Genomic DNA, 19,366 nt, shown 5'->3' on the forward strand with positions numbered 1-19,366 from the left:
CATACCTAGAATGGCATGCAGGCTAATAGTGAATGAGCAAAAATTTTAATTTTTATTGCAAAAATAATAAGCCTAGATCTACTAATTGATGGATCCTAAAGAGATAAATGATACCTAATTTGTCAAACAGTTTGTAAAAAACCATATTGTCCAGTCATTATCGAGCTATCAGATTTGATTATATTCTAGTGCTGGTGTGGATCTTATTGATTGTTAGAAGTACAAGAAATGCTTATTTCAGACATTTTGATATAGATGATTCAATAATGGCTAGTATCAATGATGTTATTCAGCAAAAATGTATTATTGACAGAATGATCCTGTAAAAGCTATGATATGATAAAGATTCAAATACATAGTAAATCAGTATAAGGTCATCAATTTAAAGGTATGCATACACACCATAAACATGTGTATGCAATGACAAATTTTAATTTAGTAAGTAATATATTTGATTGTGAAATTACATTTTCTGACCTAATCAATTCCCTATACAATACTCTTACTCAACACAAATCATGTGCTGGTAATTAAGTTACACAGTTATACATGTATGCTAGTGATTGGGCAGTTGGAGATTATGTGTAGTTAATAGCAAAACAAATAGGGTACAAACAAAATGGGTCATTTCTCTTGAAGACACAACACGCTGTAAATGTCCTTTGAATATCTTATGGATATAGGCCAGTGTTTCTCAACCTTTTTTCAGTCAATGCACCCTTAAAAAATAAAGACATTCCCGAGGCACCCTTTAAAATTATGGACAGTCTTGAGGCACCCCATTCTAAAATGTGAAAAACTATTCTAATAGTTTTATATAACGCAGCAACATCCACACATGGAGGACACCTAACATTAGAGGTGATTTATTCTTTCAAAGCAGATACATTTTTGCACACTGGTACTGACTAGTATTCCAATGTTTCTCTTCTCGCTCAATTTTTCTCCATCACTGAGCTAATGTGTCTCCAGCACTGATGGAGAAAGGCAGGGGAGGGTCAAACTAGGATGCTGTGCAGGCAGCTGACATCCTCCTTAACAACTGATGATGTCATTGGTTGTCAGGACTCCGGCAGCTAGAAGGTCGTAATGGTGCACAATGAAAACCTGTGGCTTTGTGTAGCTAAAAGGCAGGCTTGTTCAACCCGCTGGCTTGTATACTAGTTTTGGGCAATTTGTAGACATTTTGCCAAGGCACCCCTGAGGAAACCTCAAGGCACCCCAAGGTGCCTGGGCACCCTGGTTATGAAAGGCTGATATATATGATAAGTGGTACCTTGGCAACAAGGCCATATATATATATATATATAGCAATAATATTAACAAGCATCAAAAGAGGCCAGACTGTTGTTCCCTTGCAGAGGGTGCTCCACACTTTATATTGACCACAAAGCAGCATGCAGACTTACTGGTAAGATAAGCATCAATTTAGATATTTTTCCCTTACATTCCATTCAAAATGAAGATGGTAATGATTTATTTTTGCAATTATTTTCTTGTGATTAACAAAATGTAGATAATCTGCTTTTAAACTCCAATTTTTTCCAGATTAGAATATTCAAGTAAATTATATTGACCTATAATTCAAGTGCATGTACACTCAAGCGGAATCATTCCTAATCGTGGTGCTTTTGACAGCCAAGGTTGTAATAGAGTATCTCTCTTCCAACAACTAATGCTAGTTATGACACAACAGAATAAAATACATTTTTCAATATGTTTATTTTTCAAAATTGCAGTATTTGTGTAAAAATATGTAACTGAAACACAGTAAAGCAAATACAGTGGTTTGTCCTCTTATTTTTTGGCAGCCTCTTCAAGTTTCTTAGCATCTGATGTGCCAATCTCAGCACAGCTTTGGAAAGTTACTGGAATAGTGATCTCTGCAGACTGGATTGCTGGCTTGGGGAGTGGTGCCTCTACTGTCAGAACACCATCCGGGGAAAGAGATGAAGCCACACTTGTGATATCAACACCTGCGGGAAGACTAAAAAAAAGATCATGATTAATGTTGTTGAATGATATGCTGAAACCACAAAACACCTAATTGTATTCACTTATACAGTAATTATATGATGATATGACCTATGGTGCTATGTCAGTGCCTAATGCATAGAGCAAAGAGAATGAAATATGGATGTGAAATCTAGAAAGGAAACTAAATCTAGGCCTATGATGGCAGCATAATATGTAGGAAAAAGACTGCTTCACTGCACCTAAATATATTTTACATATGACAGATACAGTTTTTATTTTTATTTTATTACAGTTAGAAAAGACACTGTTCACTACACCTTCTGCATTTTATACAAATGATACTTTGGTCAAGTTGAAGACAGCAATAGACTGATATGTTTTGGTTTTTTTATACTAAAAACAACCTTTCATGGGGCAGAAGCACCTTTAGAATTGTATTGCACAAAATTGTTGCACATTTAATAATTTTGTTGAATAGTGAGTGCAGCTCATCCTATCTCATCATCTTTAAGTTGGGTACACACAATCAGTTTTTTTTTTCATTCAACCAGCGGGGTTAAATGAAAAAAAAACTGACAGATCCCTGCATCAATTCAATGATGTGTTATGTGGCAATCTCCCCTTATGTGTTATTGTTTTCTAACAAGGGGACCCACCCCCCTGGCCAGAATACACTGATCAGTATTTGCAGCCATTGGATGCAAGTGCTGATCGGATACTGGTTTTACAGTAAGACCATTTGACAGAAGCCGTTTGACGTTCAGTACGTTTGTACTAGGCTTTAGTTTACTCATCATTTGACACACCAATGTTTTGTTTTGCTGTTGTTTGCCTTTTCTAAAAATTGAAGACATTTTATACTGCTGTTTGCCATGTGACTTTTTAAATTCTCCCTGAAGATCTGGTTTTATAGTAAAACTAATATATATATAGATATATATATATCTATATATATCTATATATATAGATATATATATATATAGATAGATAGATAGATAGATATATAGATAGATATATATTTATTTATTTATATCAGATCAACATCAACAATATGTCTCCCTAGTTATCAAGTCAATAAAAATGTAAGCAAGTTATTACAGCAATATTGACTCTTAGGCCTACACTTTTAACCAAGAAGAAAAACATTCTTTAGAGGGTTACTTAGTGAAAGGGACACAAAGATGGCCTGAGTCAGTTCCTTGTGGTCTTGGACAAGTCTTTTATCTATGAGACCAAAAATATGTTTGATGTGCCTTGGTTTGAAGCAGCTAAGGGCACAAGTCTATTTCTAGTGCTGATCTTTTTCAGGATTGGAAATCATCTGTTGTTCATTCTCAATGGCTTCTCTAGGCAACAAGTGTTAGCTGATATCTAGTAACATGCAGCAAACAACAATATACTATACAATACTTAATTACCAGAAGGAAATAAATATGTTACTTAAAACTGTCTTGGCTTACTGTAATGTAATTTATCATTTAACTTGTTTAGGTATAAGAAGCTGTAGCAATAAAAAATCTGCATACATACAAAATATTTTAGGCCTTATGCACATGTACAATTTGAGGCTTCACAATAAATATAAATACAAAAAAGTGGCAATTTTTATTGACTGTTCCCAACAGCAGCTCTAGGAGTGAAAACATTTAGCATGGACACTCACGTATATTTTCTTGTAAAGCATCTTGAGATAAATCCATGTTCATCTTGTTTTTCTTCATGTTTTCCTGTAAGAAAAGTGTTAAAGCAGTTCATGAATAATCAGTATCTCCTTATGGTGAATAGCCTTTACTTAAATGAGCTCGCATGCTTCTCGGCATTAATGTCCATCAGTTATGTTAATGGTGCACATTTTCAAATAAATGGTCTAAGAGCAAGCCAAGCTAGTTCTCACCACGATAGGTCTAGTAATGCAATATTTAATGCAATATTTAAGTGAAGAGAAAAAAAACCCTAGGGGCATCTTGAAAATGTACAATATTAAATGTCATTGATGACTATTTAGAAGGCACTGACTGTTCAAAAATGTTGTCATATACAGTATAACCATTATTTTTTTTACAAAAAGCACCCACATTAACATGGTCTGTCTAGCGGTTAAACAATTTAGTTCTTTTTTGTGTGATCCCTAGATTTTATTATTTAATAGAATCTTGTAGTGTGAGGCATGCCATGCATTACTTTAAAACTTATCTCTATCCCTGTAATTTTTTATTCTTTATTTAGGGTTTTCCATCAAGTTTTTGATTAACAAGGCAAATGCTGAATACCAGTGTAATTCCAAGTAATATAGAGTTGCCAGTAAAATGCTAAAGTGATAAATGTGCAAATATTTATCAATCCATCTAGTAAATTATTAAAACAGGGTGACAGTGCAGGGTAGTGGTATGGTCTTATACAGGGGTCTCTAAACTCTCTGAACAAAGGGCCAGTTTTCTGGTCTTCTGACTTTAGGGGGGCCGGACTGTAACCAGTGGGAGTGGAAAATGCAGCACAAATAGTGCCCAATCATTGTTGTCAGTGGAAAGAATGGTTCCCCAACACTGGTATCAATGAAAGAAAATTTGCCCCAATACTGGTGTCAGTGGAAGGACCAGTGCCCCAACATTGGTGTCAGGGAAGGACCAGTGCTCCAGAATTGGTGTCAGTGGCAGGAGTAGTGCACCATCAATGATAGCAGTGGGATGAAAGTGGCAGCAGTAGTGCACCATCGATGGTAGCTGTGGGAGGAGACGTGCCCCATCTTTAGTGTTAGCAGGAGTAATAGTGCTCTATATTTTATATCAGTGGATGGAATTATGCCCCATTGTTGATGTCAGCGGCAGGAACAGTACCCCAGTGATGGTACCAGTGGGAGGAAAAGTGCACCATCTTTAATGTTGGTGGAAGTAATAATGTTCTGTAGTTTATATCAGTGGGAGGAATTGTGTCCCAATGTGTGGTGTCTGGTGTTAGTGGAAGGAATGGTGCCTCATTTCAGTGGGAAGAATAGTGCCCCAAGGGCCAGATAAAGGCAATCAAAGGCCCACAACCGGCCCCTGGGCTGCAGTTTGGAGACCACTGGTCTTATACATAGAAATAAAAGAACTGTGTGGAAAATCTTAGTTTATCCTTTGCGAGAAAGGGGGAGGCTAGGTGGAGTGTGGGTTTATGGAAGGGGTTAAGCAAAAGGAGTATGGGGCAGAGGGCAAAAAAGAGTATAATGGCATACAGTTAAATGCTAATGTGATAAATGTGCAAAGATTTATTTGTCAATACAACATGAAACCTAACCAAGTTCATATACTGTAGCAGGGTGAAACAGGGGTATAGGGTAGAGATATGGGTTAATTTACTAAAGGCAAAAGACTATTTATTTTGCAATGGAAGTTACACTTTGCAAGTGCAATTGTCCCATATCTTAGTGAATGTGGTGAAGTACCCAATCATATTCAAAGAAAATAAAAAAACAGCATTTTTTGCTTGCTATTGATTGGATGATGGAAGTCCTCAGAGCTTCATCTCATTCACTAAGCTCTGGGGCATACGCCCTTAAAAAATACAACTTTCCTTGAAAAGTGAACAGCTTATTTGCCTTTAGTAAATTATCCCCATGGTCTTATATATACAAATAGCAGAAATGAGCAGAAAATATTAGGTTTTTGTATGTTTTGATGGGGAAAAGAGAGGATATCAATGGCAGGAGTTAGTTACGTAGTGTGAGGGCAAAAGGCAGAATTATGGTAATTTGTTTCTCAATTGCATCCCGGGCCCATTATGACAGGGTCCCTCGAGAATGTGTGAGGTAATCAGAAGTCTGGTTTAACTGTACCCAATGGAACCACATTTTAGTGAAACTCTCTACTTTGTCCTTTAATGATTTTGTGAGGTTTTCTATTTGTATATTCAGGCCTTTCTATCTTTGTAGTTTATAATAGTACAAAGATTCAATTATTTAAACAAATCCTTAATGGCCAACATATGGAATCTGTATTGGATTTTTGTGTAAATGTTGGATTTATATTTGCTCAATGCATGCACAATGTGAATGCATCACATTCAGAAGCATTCTGATTATGTTTAATTTGAAGTGATCATTCACACTGTGTTCTGGATATAGACTAGCAAAAGTAATATGATCCACACTGATATGCAATCTTTATTTGTCCAAGTGTAATAATGTTTGTATTGGCATCTACTTACATTTCGAAAGCAGACATAAATCCCTGTGTGAGCAACTTCAGGCTGGTCTACTAAGTAGGATTATATACCTTATATACCTATACCTTACCATCTGTGTGGGATTCAAGGATTGTTAAAGATCTATACCAGTTTTTTATAGCTCTTTTTTATCACTTCACTAAGTTGAAGCATGGGCTATGGTTTGAAAGTATACAATGTATGTTTCTTAAATATCTTTGGGCATGTATTTAAAAGAGAAAGTGATTGTTCACCAATGGGGTCCTGTTGTACATTTCCCTGTAAAAATATTCACCATTTACCAAACCAATATACGTTTACTACCAAATGTTACAAATCTAGATTTTCCAGTGGAAAATACAGGCTTTTGCAACATTCACCACATTTCTGATCTAGAAATGTTATATATGCTGGTCCTGATATATTTGGCACAGTTGCTGTTTGTATATGGCAAGTCATTGATTGTAAGAATTATTTAGCTTTGACTCCCATCCTACTAGATCTCTGTACACACTGAAGGTGCCATACAAATTTTAGGCTAATATTGGCATTTGCCTTAGTGTCAACATCTACTGTAGATTTGCATTACTCATATTGCCAAATTAAAAGACATTTATTGTAACATTGAATCTAAATGGTGTCGTGAATAGGAATAAGGGAGTAATGAAAGCTGATGGTTTGTCAGAGTGGACCTCATTATTTGCTATGACGTGTGAATATTTGCTTCTAGTGATGGACCAAACATCCCCTTGTTCGGTTCGCAGTTGAACATTTGAACCTAACAAAAGTTGGACTGTGAACTCAACGCAAATCTATAGGACTCAAACTTGTAAATTCAAAAGTGTCCATTTTGAAGGCTTATATGCAAGCTATTGGCCATAAAGGGGAATAGGGACTTGGGTACTGCCCTGAGTGACATGAATCAGTGAAAAAAAATTACAAAAATAAGCATTTTTAAAGGGGCAGTTATTTTTCATTGCTTAAGGTAAAAAAAAAATAAAAAAATACTTTAAATATCATGCCTGGGGGGATCCCCTTAAACTACCTGCAAACTTACACATCTGTACAATGTATAGAAACTGCTGCAGCAGGAAAGCCTTTTTTTTTTTAAAAATGAAATTTTAAAAAACAAACAAACAAACAGCATGTCCCCCCCCAATCCATTCCAGACCCTTTAGGTCTGGTAGGAAGGTTAGGAGGGTCCCCACAGTAAAAAAGTGCGTGGGGTTCCCCCTAAAAGCCATATCAGGCCCTTTAGGCCTGATAGAACTTTTAAGGGGAATCCCACCACCCAAAAATGGGCACAAAAAGTGTGGAGTTCTCCCTAAATTCCTACCAGATCCATGATCTGAGCACAGGCCTTGCAGGGCAGAAAAGGGGGGGGGGAGAATGAGTGCCCCCCCTCCCTGCAGCTTACCATGCCGATGGGGACAAGGGCCTCTTCCCCACAACCCTGGCCAGATGGTTGTTGGGGTCTGCGGGCAGTAGAGCTCTGCCCGCAGATCCCCCCGCAAACCCCTGATGCTGCCTCCCCTTGTGAATGAGTAAGGGGTACTTGTACCCCTGCTCAGTCACTAAAGGGTTAAGTTGAGTAAAAATTAAAGAGACCAGTCTTTTGAAAAATTCCTTTATTAAAAAAAAAAATGGTTCCATCGATGTGATCCATAATCTATCACGGCATCCAGCATTGTCACGACGACGCTGTCTCCTGAAATAAAAAAAAAACCAGATGCCCACCAACCCATCTGCACCTACCAAGCACTCACCGCAATCTGACATTTGTAAACAATTGGGTGGAGCTAGCAGTGATATCACAGCTAGCTCCACCCAGTTGTGCAGTGATTGGCCAAAGCATTGTACCTGATCTGTGGTCAGGTGCATTGCTTTTGCCAAATACGATACACTGTGAGAGCTCAGTGCATTGTGGGGCGACTCGGGTGAAAAGCCCGTCGAACTCCCTTATCAGTCATGTTTTTTCATCACATGAACGGTTAATGTTCGAGTCAAGTTAATGTTCAGCTGAAACACCCAGCCCATCACTATTTGGTTCACTGGTGTATTAGTGAACTGTTAAAAAGTGGTCCAAAGGATCAAGTGCAAGTTCACTAGGGTGCAAGGTTCCTGTGGACACCAACCCCAAATAGCAAGCCTTTTCTCCTTTCTCCCTGGGCAACCTCCAGTAACTTGATCAAATCCAGTTACATCCCATTTTTTGAAATGCTGGCACTTATGTTGTGTGTCCTAAGATCTAATGGGGCTGACATACAGACAGATCTAGGACTAGTTGACTAATTGCCTGAACAATGATCCTTTGCATCAAAACAGAAATGTGAACAATATCTCAGCACTGATCATATGACTAGACCTAAGGATATGTGCAATACCACTTGACAAGGATCGTTTATGCTTGATGTTGTAAAAATATTCTGAACATAATTTTTCTGGTCTGTGCAACTTTTTCCAGAAAACAGTTTTTTAGTAACAACAGTATAGAAAGTCTATGGAAAAAGTAAGCTGAGAATTTCCTTTTTGATACTTGATTCATGAGGTTTATTAGATACCACTTCGATGTGAGATATAATATCATGTTATACATGATACAGAACCTATATTATTCTGAATTCTGTTATACAAGATCCAGGTCTTTTTTTGTGCCAGAATGTGTCAATCCTATGTACCAGGATGATACTAGGCATGGTCCTGTATTGTATGCTTCTTATTCAGTAGGAGCTACAAAGTGTCCTATTGGTTGCTTTGCAATTCCTCTACAATGGAACCTGAGTGTGCATAAATTGTCTGGTCTGCACATAATTTGTCTGGTCTGTGCAGGGGCGGACTGACAACTTATGTGGCCCCCGGGCAATAGGGGATCATGGGACCCCTGTGTCCTTGCCCAAACTCAAAAAAGCCTATAAAAAAGGTACCAGGGGCGGACTGACCATTTGGAAACTCGGGCACTGCCCGAGGGCCTGGGGTCAGTAGGGGGCCCCATGAGATGCCCCTGGTATCTTTTTCATAGGCTTTTTTGAGTTTGGGCAAGGACACAGGGGCCCCATGATCCCCTATTGCCCGGGGGCCCCATGAGTTGTCAGTCCGCCCCTGCCAGGGGCATCTCATGGGGCCCCCTGCTGACCCCGGGCCCTCGGGCAGTGCCCGAGTTTCCAAATGGTCAGTCCGTCCCTGGGTCTGTGTTACCTATAGCAAGTTTTTCCAGAAAACAGTTTTTTTTAGTAACAACGATATAGAAATCTATGGAAATTGAAAGCTGAGAATTTCCTTTTAGATACTTGATACATGAGGCTTATTAGATACTTCCATGTAAGATATAATATCATGTTATACATGATACAGAACCTATATTATTCTGAATTCTGTTATACAAGAACCAGGTCTTTTATGGTGCCAGAATGTGTCAATACTACTGTATGTACCAGGATGATACTAGGCATGGTCCTGTGTTGTATGCTTCTTATTCAGTAGGAGCTACAAAGTGTCTTATTGGTTGCTTTGCAATTCCCCTACAGTGGAACCTGAGTGTGCATAAATTGTCTGGTCTGCACATAATTTGTCTGGTCTGTGTTACCTATAGCAACTTTTTCCAGAAAACATTTTTTTAGTAACACGCTATAGAAAGTCTATGGAAATAGTAAGCTGAGAATTTCCTTTTAGATACTTGATACATGAGGCTTATTAGATACTACTTCCATGTAAGATATAATATCATGTTATACACTATACTATACTACTATATTACCTATATTACTCTGAATTCTGTTATACAAGAACCAGGTCTTTTATGGTGCCAGAATGTGTCAATCCTATGTACCAGGATGACAATAGGCATGGTCCTGTATTGTACGCTTCTTATTCAGTAGGAGCTACAAAGTGTCCTATTGGTTGCTTTGCCCTACCACGGAACCTGAGTGTGCATACAATGCCCTGCCAATAGGTTGCAATAGAAAGGTGTTCCTGTGCTAAGCCGATAGTGTTCCCTGGTCCTTAGAGAAGATCATGGTATTGCAGCATAAATAGCTTAAGTGAGCGAATAAACATCATCTTCCTACCTTTACTATAACACGTGATGTGCGAATTTAGAGGTTGCTTGATCACAGCTATAAAACATCACTGGCTGCTATGTGAGTTACTCTGCAGTCTGCAGTGTATGAGGATGGGGGGAGGTAGAGGTGCTAAATATTTTTTTAATAAAAGTAGGGGTGATGGGGGATAGAGAGGGGGTGAAGACAAAGGCGACCCAATGATGGGGAGGTGTACCTATTCTCTGAGAAAAAAGCCTTTACACAGCAGCATATAATTTACAAATATTTCCCTACATGCTAGATTTACTTTATTTTAAAAATAGAGTGACAATAGCAGTGTTTCTGTGCTCTTGGTATACATCAAAATTGACAGGGAGAATCAAGTCAACAGCTGTGGTCTTATTCTACAGATTAGCAAAGGCAAATGTCAGTTTCAAGTCAACGTCCAATAGTGCTAATGACAGCAGGTTGTTACAGGGAGAAGCTCTCTGCTCCCCATTATACACATTGCCTCAAAATGAACTGCACCATCCTGCACTGTAGACTAAAAGCCAACTAAAATGTAGTATTAATATTTAATGTGCTGAGACAGTGCTATCCATTACGGAAATCACTGGGGCTGCAGTTTATATTTCCCTTTTCCTCATCGTAGATAGAACATGCAAGAACGCTATGAACAGAGCAAATTACTGGGCCATTAGGTGACAGTTTAATTAGGTCAGCCATCATATGTGTCAGGGAGCAGGTTCTCACTTTAGTAACATTAGTAATATAACATAATAAACTGTCTATAAATTAGTTTATAAAGACAATAAGCATTTTTCAATACAATTTTACCCCTTATAAATAACAATTGGACAGGTTTTGCTACCTTTTTGTTTATTGTTTGACTATTAAAAATGTCTATATTTGCTTTCATTCAAATATTAGGTGAACTTAGAAGGAATAGTCTTTTTTATTGCCACGTGAGTCTTTTTCAGTACAACTTCTAATTTTTATGTACAACTGTTCTTTGGTCTGCTATTCAAAAGTGATTCAAAGTGGTAAAATATTTGTAAGACTAAATACCACCTAGGAAAAACCTACATAGTGAATTCAGGTTCATAGACATTGGGGTAGATTTACTAAAACTGGAGCATTCAGAAATTGGTGCAGCTGTGCATGGTAGCCAATCAGCTTCTAACTTCAGCTTGTTCAATTAACCGCTTCCCCGCCGCCCTATAGCAGGGATACCAGGTAGGGGGTGTGCGCATCCTACCCGCGCCACCATTAGCAGCTACGGCTCTCAATCTTCCTCCCTGTCAGCTCGGGCACACTGCTCCAGATGGCTGTGCATAGCACAGCCATCCAGAGCAGTGTGTTTACAGTGAAGCACACGCCCCCGTCCCCTAGTAAAACACTCCCTACACATAGTTAACCCTTTGATTGCCCCTCATATTAATCCCTTTCTGCTCAGTGCCATTAGGCTCTGAGGAAGAGGTTGAGACCTCAAAATGCGTTTAGTGTGATGTGCCTTTGACTTGTTTGCGTGAGTACGATACTTACTATTTATCTTTCCAATAAATGTTTTATGATAATGCACAGGGCCGGTGTGCCCTCTGTTTGTTTTTCTTTGTATCCAGTGACATTGGACTACCCTGGTCTATTGAGGGCAGCAAGGAGTGCATTTTCCAGGATATCTGTGATGTTACCATAACCCTAGCCGAGTCCATCCCGAAGCAGAAGAGTACAGAGTTTGCTGTCTTTTAGTACAGTGTTAGTGCTTTTTATTAGCACTGATCACTGTATTGGTGTGACTGGGGATGTCAGTGACACCAAGTCAGTTCCCCTTCAGTGTCAGAATGTCTGCCGCAGTCCCGCTATAAGTCGCTGATCTCCGCCATTGCTAGTAGAAAAAAAAAAATCCCAGTATCTATACCGCCATTTGTAAACACTATAACTTTCACATGAACCAATTAATTTACACGTATTGGGATTTTTTTTCACTTTTATACTGGAAATGTTTAATAGCAAAAAGTCCAAAATATAGGGTTTTTTTCTCAAAATTGTCAGCCTTTTTTTTGTACAGCGCAAAAAATAAAAAATGCACAGGCAATCAAATACCACCAAAGGAAAGGTCAATTCGTGGGAAAGAAAGGATGTAAATTTAATTTAGGTGCAGCATTGCATGACCGTGCAATTGTCAGTTAAAATAACACAGCGCCATAATGCAAAAAACGACCTGGTCAGGAACGGGGGTTTAAATCCTCAGGAGGGCAAGTGTTTAAAGTTGTCGTAAACTTAAAATACACAAAAAAGATTTTCCCCTGCAAGGTAATGTCATAATGTGCTAGTATGTATTGCATGAAAGACTTACCTGGGAACAAAGTGTGCTGTCACACCTGCAGAGGCTTTCATCTTCACCCGGTCTTCCTTCCAGGTTCCCGGGCTGCGACCATTTGAATGGCCGAAGCTGCAATGGCATCACTCCTGTGCATGCACACTGGAGCTATGGCTGTGGCACAGAGCTCTGAAGGAACAACATAGGTATGCTGTTCCTTCAGTGCGCATACACCCTAAGTCCTCATGCACACGGAGTGTTTTGATAATGCTGGTAATATTAGCTATGTAAAGTCACATTAAAAACATGAGTTTTTCAGCCTTTTCTAGTGTTTTTGCATTAGCGTTCAGTGGCGTTTTGCCACATTTAGCAGCGCTTTCCTGCATTTTTCTGCATTTGCGGTTTTTAGCGTTTTTTTTTACTCAAAAAACTTTGGGGGGCAAAAAAAGTCCAAAAACGCCGGTGTGTGGTGTATTACCGCGTTTTGCAGCATTAAGAGTGTTTTTACAGCTAAAAAAACTCCTCTAGAAATCTAATAGTTCTGGGTTTTTTTTCCAGCCAAAAAACGTTGATTACAGTCTATGTGTGCATGGGCACGTAGGATAACATGCTGGGGGGGTTTACTGGCTGTAGAAAAAAATGTCAAAAACCAAAGACAGCAGCTGTAAAAACGTCCAGTGTGCATGAGGACTTAATGTCACTGGCTGCAGCTCACTAGAATATCTCCTAAATGGTGCATGTTTAGGAGATATTCATTTTACCTAAAGGTAAGCTTTATTAAAACCTTACCTATGGGTAAAAGTATAAAAAATTAGTTTACTACCACTTTAATTTTTAGCAATAAAACCTGGAAGCTGAACAGACTAGTTGCACCAGATTTTGCATTCTCAAGGTTTAGTAAAAAGAAATGAGCACACACATGGAGTCATTGTCAGTAGTAATCAATCCACTTTCAGCTTTCATTATATGTAAGAGAAGAGATGTGACTTATATTACAAAATCAGCATTACCTCATATCACTCCAACTGAAAACAGTTGTCAGCGAAGATCTAATTAGATTGTTTCTCCACCTAAATGCAGAGTTCTCTTGCTTCTAATTTGTACTATTCATTAGTCCAAAATCAAGTTTTGTGTCTGTTATTGGTTTATGACTGGCTATGTCATTGGCGCTGCCTATTATCAGGCTGATTCAAATGGTCATGAAAGTTAAATACTGTTCCTAGACACAGCTGCTGTTCAATTTCTCATATATTAGTACTGTAGTATTAGTCAGAAGTAACATTAAAGCAGAGCTCCACCCAAAAGGAGAAGTTCCGCTTTAAGGACTGCTCCCCCGCTCGCCATTAAGGATTGACACCTTTGGGGGGTGGGGGGGGAGCGGGTACCCAAATTTGACATGTACCAGCTCCCACTTCCGGTCTGATCGCCTAGGCAATCGGAAGCAGAAGGAGTCCTCCCTCACTCCCTCCCTGTAGTCTTTTGGGACAAGTGACAGGTCCCAGAAGACTACAGGGCCATTCGTGAAGTGCAGCGCTACTCGCGCATGCGCAGGGGGTACCCGGCTGTGAAGCCGCAAGCTGCACAGCCGGGTGCCCACACTGAAGATGCCGGTCTCCTGGAATACAGGACAGCCAGTGAAAGGGGCTGCGTGGGACACAGAGCAATAAAAAGCAATGTGTTTACACAGTAAAACACACACACACATTAACCCCTTCCTGCCTAGTGTCAGTACAGTGTCAGTGCTTTTTATTAGTTGGTTCGAATCCCAACCACGGCACCACCTGCCTAGAGTTTGCATGTTCTCCCTGTGCCAGCATGGGATTCCTCCAGGTACTCCAGTTTCCTCCCACACTCCAAAGACATGCTGGTAGGTTAATTGGATCCTGTCTAAATTGGCCCTACTATGTATGAATGTAAGTTAGGGACCTTAGATTGTACGCCTCTTGAGGGTTAGGGACTGATATAAATGTACAATATATATGTAAAAGCGCTGCGTAAATTGGTGGAGCTATTTAAGTACCTGAAATAAATAAATTAGCACTGATCACTGTATTGGTGTCACTGGGGATGTCAGTGACAGTTAGTCAGTTCCCCCTCAGTGTCAGAATGCCCACCGCAGTCCTGCTATAAGACACTGATAGCCGCCATTACTAGTATAAAAAAAATAAAACATTCCAGTATCATACCGCCATTTGTAAACGCTATAACAAAAATATTTATTTTTCTCAAAATTGTCTTTTATTTTTTTATAGCACAAAAAATAAAAACGCAGAGGTTATCAAATACCACAGAAAGAAAGCTCTATTTGTGGGGAAAAAAAAGGACATAAATTTAATTTGGTCGCAGCGTTACATGATTGTCAGTTAAAGTAACACAGCGCTGTATTGCAAACAATGGCCTGGGCAGGAAAGGAGTTAAATCCTCTGGAGGGCAAGTGGATAACCAAAGAATAACTCTATAACACTGACATTAATTTCTGTAGTTAAAAACTTTTGTCAAATCTTCCATGCACAGGGGCGGACTGACCATTTGGAAACTTGGACACTGCCCGAGGGCCCGGGTCAGTAGGGGGCCCCATGAGATGCCCCTGGTACCTTTTTCATAGGCTTTTTTGAATTTGGGCAAGGACACAGGGGCCCCATGATCCCCTATTGCCCGGGGGCCCCATGAGTTGTCAGTCCGCCCCTGTCCATGCATGTCAATTATTCGACAGTAAATTCTCATTGATTGCAATGTGTTGTTTACTAAGTTGAAATGCATACACATCATGGGGATTATGACTGTCCAGCAGTTTTATCCTTGTTAAAAAAATATTTGTTGAAAATTATATAGAATTTGTGACCGAGTTTAACATAAATATGATTTTAGGTAAAAAGGCTAGCCATGGATGGACAGATGTGCCTTTGAGAACAATTGTTGAATTAGTTAGAGCCCAGCACTTCCTTACATGTCACAGTGCTATCTATCCTTCATTCCTCTAGCCTTAGAGATGCCTACCAAGACTATGACATCATAAAAGGAATATCCATGCCCCTCCTGCCTCTGGTTGCTGGATTAAATTGATTATGCTATTTTGGGGCTAGGTCAAAAAATAGCAATAGCTGCCTCACTTCCACCTCCCTAATATGGTGGCTGTCTTTAGCTACATAGTACTGTGAAGTGGATGACAAAGTAGGTCAAGGCAAAAGAACAGCTGTAGAATGCCTATGTTATAGCATTCACAACTGACCTGTCCCATGCTGTTTGAAGGATAACATTGCCAGAGTCTAGGTTCACATTAACACCTTCCTCATGGAAATGAATTTGTTTGGCTGCAAGGGAACTTATATTAAAAAAAAAAAAAAAGAAAGATCTCCTTTAGCGGTAACTAACACTTCTGACACTAGAAGTACCTCTAGGGGGACCTGTACATTTCTTCATAGTGGCTAAGCATCACATTAGGTGTTGAGATGACTCTCCCAAAAAATCCCCGTTTTATGAACTAATATAGTCCGATCTACAATAAAACCGTAAGAATGCCTAAATTGCATTTTATTAAAAATAAAATCCTGTGCACGCTGGTGTGTATGCAGTTTAGTAAAAGAAGAGAAATTGACCTTGAAATGTTTATTTTATTAAAATTCTCTTTCATTCAGTACACATGTGGGCTTTCAATTTCCTAGGCTTTAATAATATGCCAAGCTGTGAGTTGCACTCCTGCTTATCTTTTCCCTGACAATGAGGATCAAAGAAAAGAGATTCAAAAAACCTTCAAATAGTATTTTCAAAAGATCTGCTCCATTTGGCTGAGACCCACCCCGTGACCCTGATTTAATAAAGGAGGAGAACATGTTCACTTTCAACATGAATTTACGCTTGACTTAGTGAATGAGGTGAAACACAGTGAAAATTCACATCGCAAAGGATATGTAATAATATGCAAAGAAAATGTAAAAACAAATATTTTTTTCGTGCACATAATTGGATGTTTGAAGTCAGCACAAGTTCATCTCATTCACGAAGCTAGATTATTATTATTTCAGGTACTTATATAGCGCCGTTAATTTACGCTGCGCTTTACATATATATTTTACATCAGTCCCTAACCCTCAAGGGGCGTACAATCTAAGGTCCCTAATTTACATTCATACATACACATGACAATTTGCTTTGCCAAGAAAACATTCAGTTAGCTTAGTGAAGAAGGTGACTTGTGCTGATTTCAGACATCCAATCATGTGCAAGTAAAAATCCCTTTTTTCCTTTCAAATTATTGGGTATTCTTTTCCAAATGAATTTTCACTTAGTTTTACCTCATTTACTAAGATAAGTGAAACTTTACTTTGAAAGTAAGCATGCTCTACTTCTCTAATAATCAACTTTACAGTGTTATTTTTTTAATTAAAAAAATCATGTAAAGTCTATAAGTTACTTTCACAGCTATGACATATCATAATAAAATTATAGAAGCGTGTCTTTTGAACTTTGTGGTTATTATTACTAAGTGCTAAGATCTGTATAGCATGGCCATAATGATAGTCACACATGAGAACAACTGCTTTTTTACAAACTAGCACTGGTTGCTTTAAGCATGGAACCAGGGAAAACACATACCAAGTGTTTGAATTTAAGGATTTAGTATAACAAAAACATATTTCCTATCATTACACATATTAACCATGTTTACTTAATTTCATGAAAGTAAATTTAGTGCATATAAAAAAATGTATCTTATTATACATTATTTTTTGAAGTTGTCATTATTCTGTAAATCTATGTAGTGATTTAAACAGATTTCACTGAAACTTATGTTGTGGCCAAATACAATGTAATCTGTTTTTCAACCATAGCATGGTACTTAGGCGTGTGTGGACGAACACAGATAAGTAGCTTGATGGAAAATGCATATTAGATCCTAGTGTCTTTACTATGAATTTTGTTTTATTTAGCAAAATCAAAGTGATTTTTTTTCTGGTAGAAAATAACCATGGCCAACATGGCACATGTACAGCCAGCAATGAACAGTAATTTATGCACATATACAATAAACTTATAATTATTAACTTTCACAAGTACAGTAAATAACATTTATCAGAGTGCAACAAACTATTTACCATAACTATATTTTTCTATTTAGTATGCTATAGCTTGCTTAAAAGAAATGACATAAATGCGTTGATAAACAGTTTAACCTACCTGTGATTTCCACTAATCCATCTCTAGTTTTCACAACCAGTTCCTCAGGAGAAAAGTGGTTGACATCTAAGCTGACCTTCCAGTGGTCGGCTGTTTGTCGGATCTCTGAAATTCCACTGCTAAGTTGCCGACTTAGTGCCCTGTTAAAATCAGGAACAGTTGCCCCTGCAGGAGAGGCTACAGCTGGAGTAGTAGGAGGAACAGCGTTCACTGACTGATTGGGAAAAAGACGGACATAGCCTGGCCAATTGGTGCTAGGCCACTGGTACCAATCTTCAGGAATTCTTGGCATACCAAAAGACTGGTCAAACAGTCGGTTGGAACCTTGGTACCAGTCTCGGAATGGATCCCAACTTGGGGTGCGAAGAAAAGTGAAGGGGATTCTACGTTCTGAAGACATGGTCTAGGTCTATGAGTCTGTTAGACAAGCTGTCTTTGCTCTGTCTAAGTTTCAGTCTGTCATTGGCATTTGGAAGGTGCAGCTGTTTTATGGAGAGCCAGGCATTTATTTTTAGCAACTGAAAAGTGTGTGCTATTACTGGAGATTACACAAGTAGTTGTGATAGAAGGTTCTCGTTCCTCAGGCATAACAATGCACTGACAAGTCATTTATGAATATTTATGTACCATCAAGCAGATAAGAAACTTTCCTATATATGTCACTTAAGTGTCTGTAACTGGAAATGACATAGACACTTTGAATGGGTATATTACAACATGCCTACAGCAATGATGTTATTGCAAAATCTGTAATAACAGTTACTACCTTAATTGCTGCTTGTTGAAAATAACAGTAAAACTTTACTATGATGTAAAAAAAACATTTTCAGTTTGATTGTCTTTTTTTGTGTTCTATCATATTAGTATCTAGAGAGCTACACTATACCGCCAAAAGTATTGGGACGCCTACCTTTGCACACAAATGAATTTTAAAGGCATCCCAGTCTTAGTCCGTAGGGTTCAGTATTGAGTTGGCTCACCCTTTGTGGCTAAACCAGCTTCAATTTTCTGGGAAGGCTGTCCACAAGGTTTAGGAGTGTGTCTATGTGAATGTTTGACCATTCTTCCAGAAGCGCATTTGTGAGGTCAGGCACAGATGTCAGCTGAGAAGGCCTTGCTGGAAATCTCTGATCTAATTCATCCCAAAAGTGTTCTATCTGGTTGAGGTCAGGACTCTGTGCAGGCCAGTCAATTTCCTCCACCCAAAACTTGCTCATCCATGTCTGTATGGATCTTGCTTTGTGCAATGGTGCACAGTCATGTTGGAACCGGAAGGGGCCATCCCCAAACTGTTCCCACAAAGTTGGGAGCAAGAAATAGTCCAAAATGTCTTGTTACGCTGATGCCTTAAGAGTTCCCTTCCCTAGAACTAAGGGACCAAGCCCAACCCCTGAAAAACAACCCCACATCATAATCCCCCTTCACCAAACATTACATTTGGCACAATGCAGTTAAGCAAGTACCGTTCACCTTGCAACTGCCTAACCCAGACACGTCCATCAGATTGTCAAACAGAAAAGTGTGATTCATCACTCCAGGGAGCACATCCCCACTGCTCTAGAGTCCAGTGGCGGCATGCTTTACACCACTGCATCTGCCGCTTTGCATTACACTTGGTAATGTAAGGCTTGGATGCAGCTGCTCAGCCATGGAAACCCATTCCATGAAGCTCTCTACG

The 19,366-nt window shown here is 39.0% G+C and overlaps 1 protein-coding gene across 1 annotated transcript; it reads right to left on the reverse strand.

Moving 5' to 3' along the window:
- Positions 1-1,703: 1,703 nt before the first annotated feature.
- HSPB1 (heat shock protein family B (small) member 1) lies at positions 1,704-18,158 on the reverse strand. The gene is made up of 3 exons (XM_089676582.1): positions 17,689-18,158; positions 3,641-3,704; positions 1,704-1,987 (listed from the first exon to the last, which is right to left on the reverse strand). The coding sequence occupies exons 1-3, from the start codon at positions 18,086-18,088 to the stop codon at positions 1,798-1,800; spliced, it is 654 nt and encodes a 217-aa protein (XP_089532708.1). The 5' UTR covers positions 18,089-18,158; the 3' UTR covers positions 1,704-1,797.
- Positions 18,159-19,366: the final 1,208 nt, after the last annotated feature.

This window comes from Staurois parvus, unplaced genomic scaffold (assembly GCF_062004578.1).
Source record: "Staurois parvus isolate SC_StPar_1 unplaced genomic scaffold, SC_StPar_1.0 ptg000172l, whole genome shotgun sequence".
Taxonomy (NCBI): Eukaryota; Metazoa; Chordata; class Amphibia; order Anura; family Ranidae; genus Staurois; species Staurois parvus.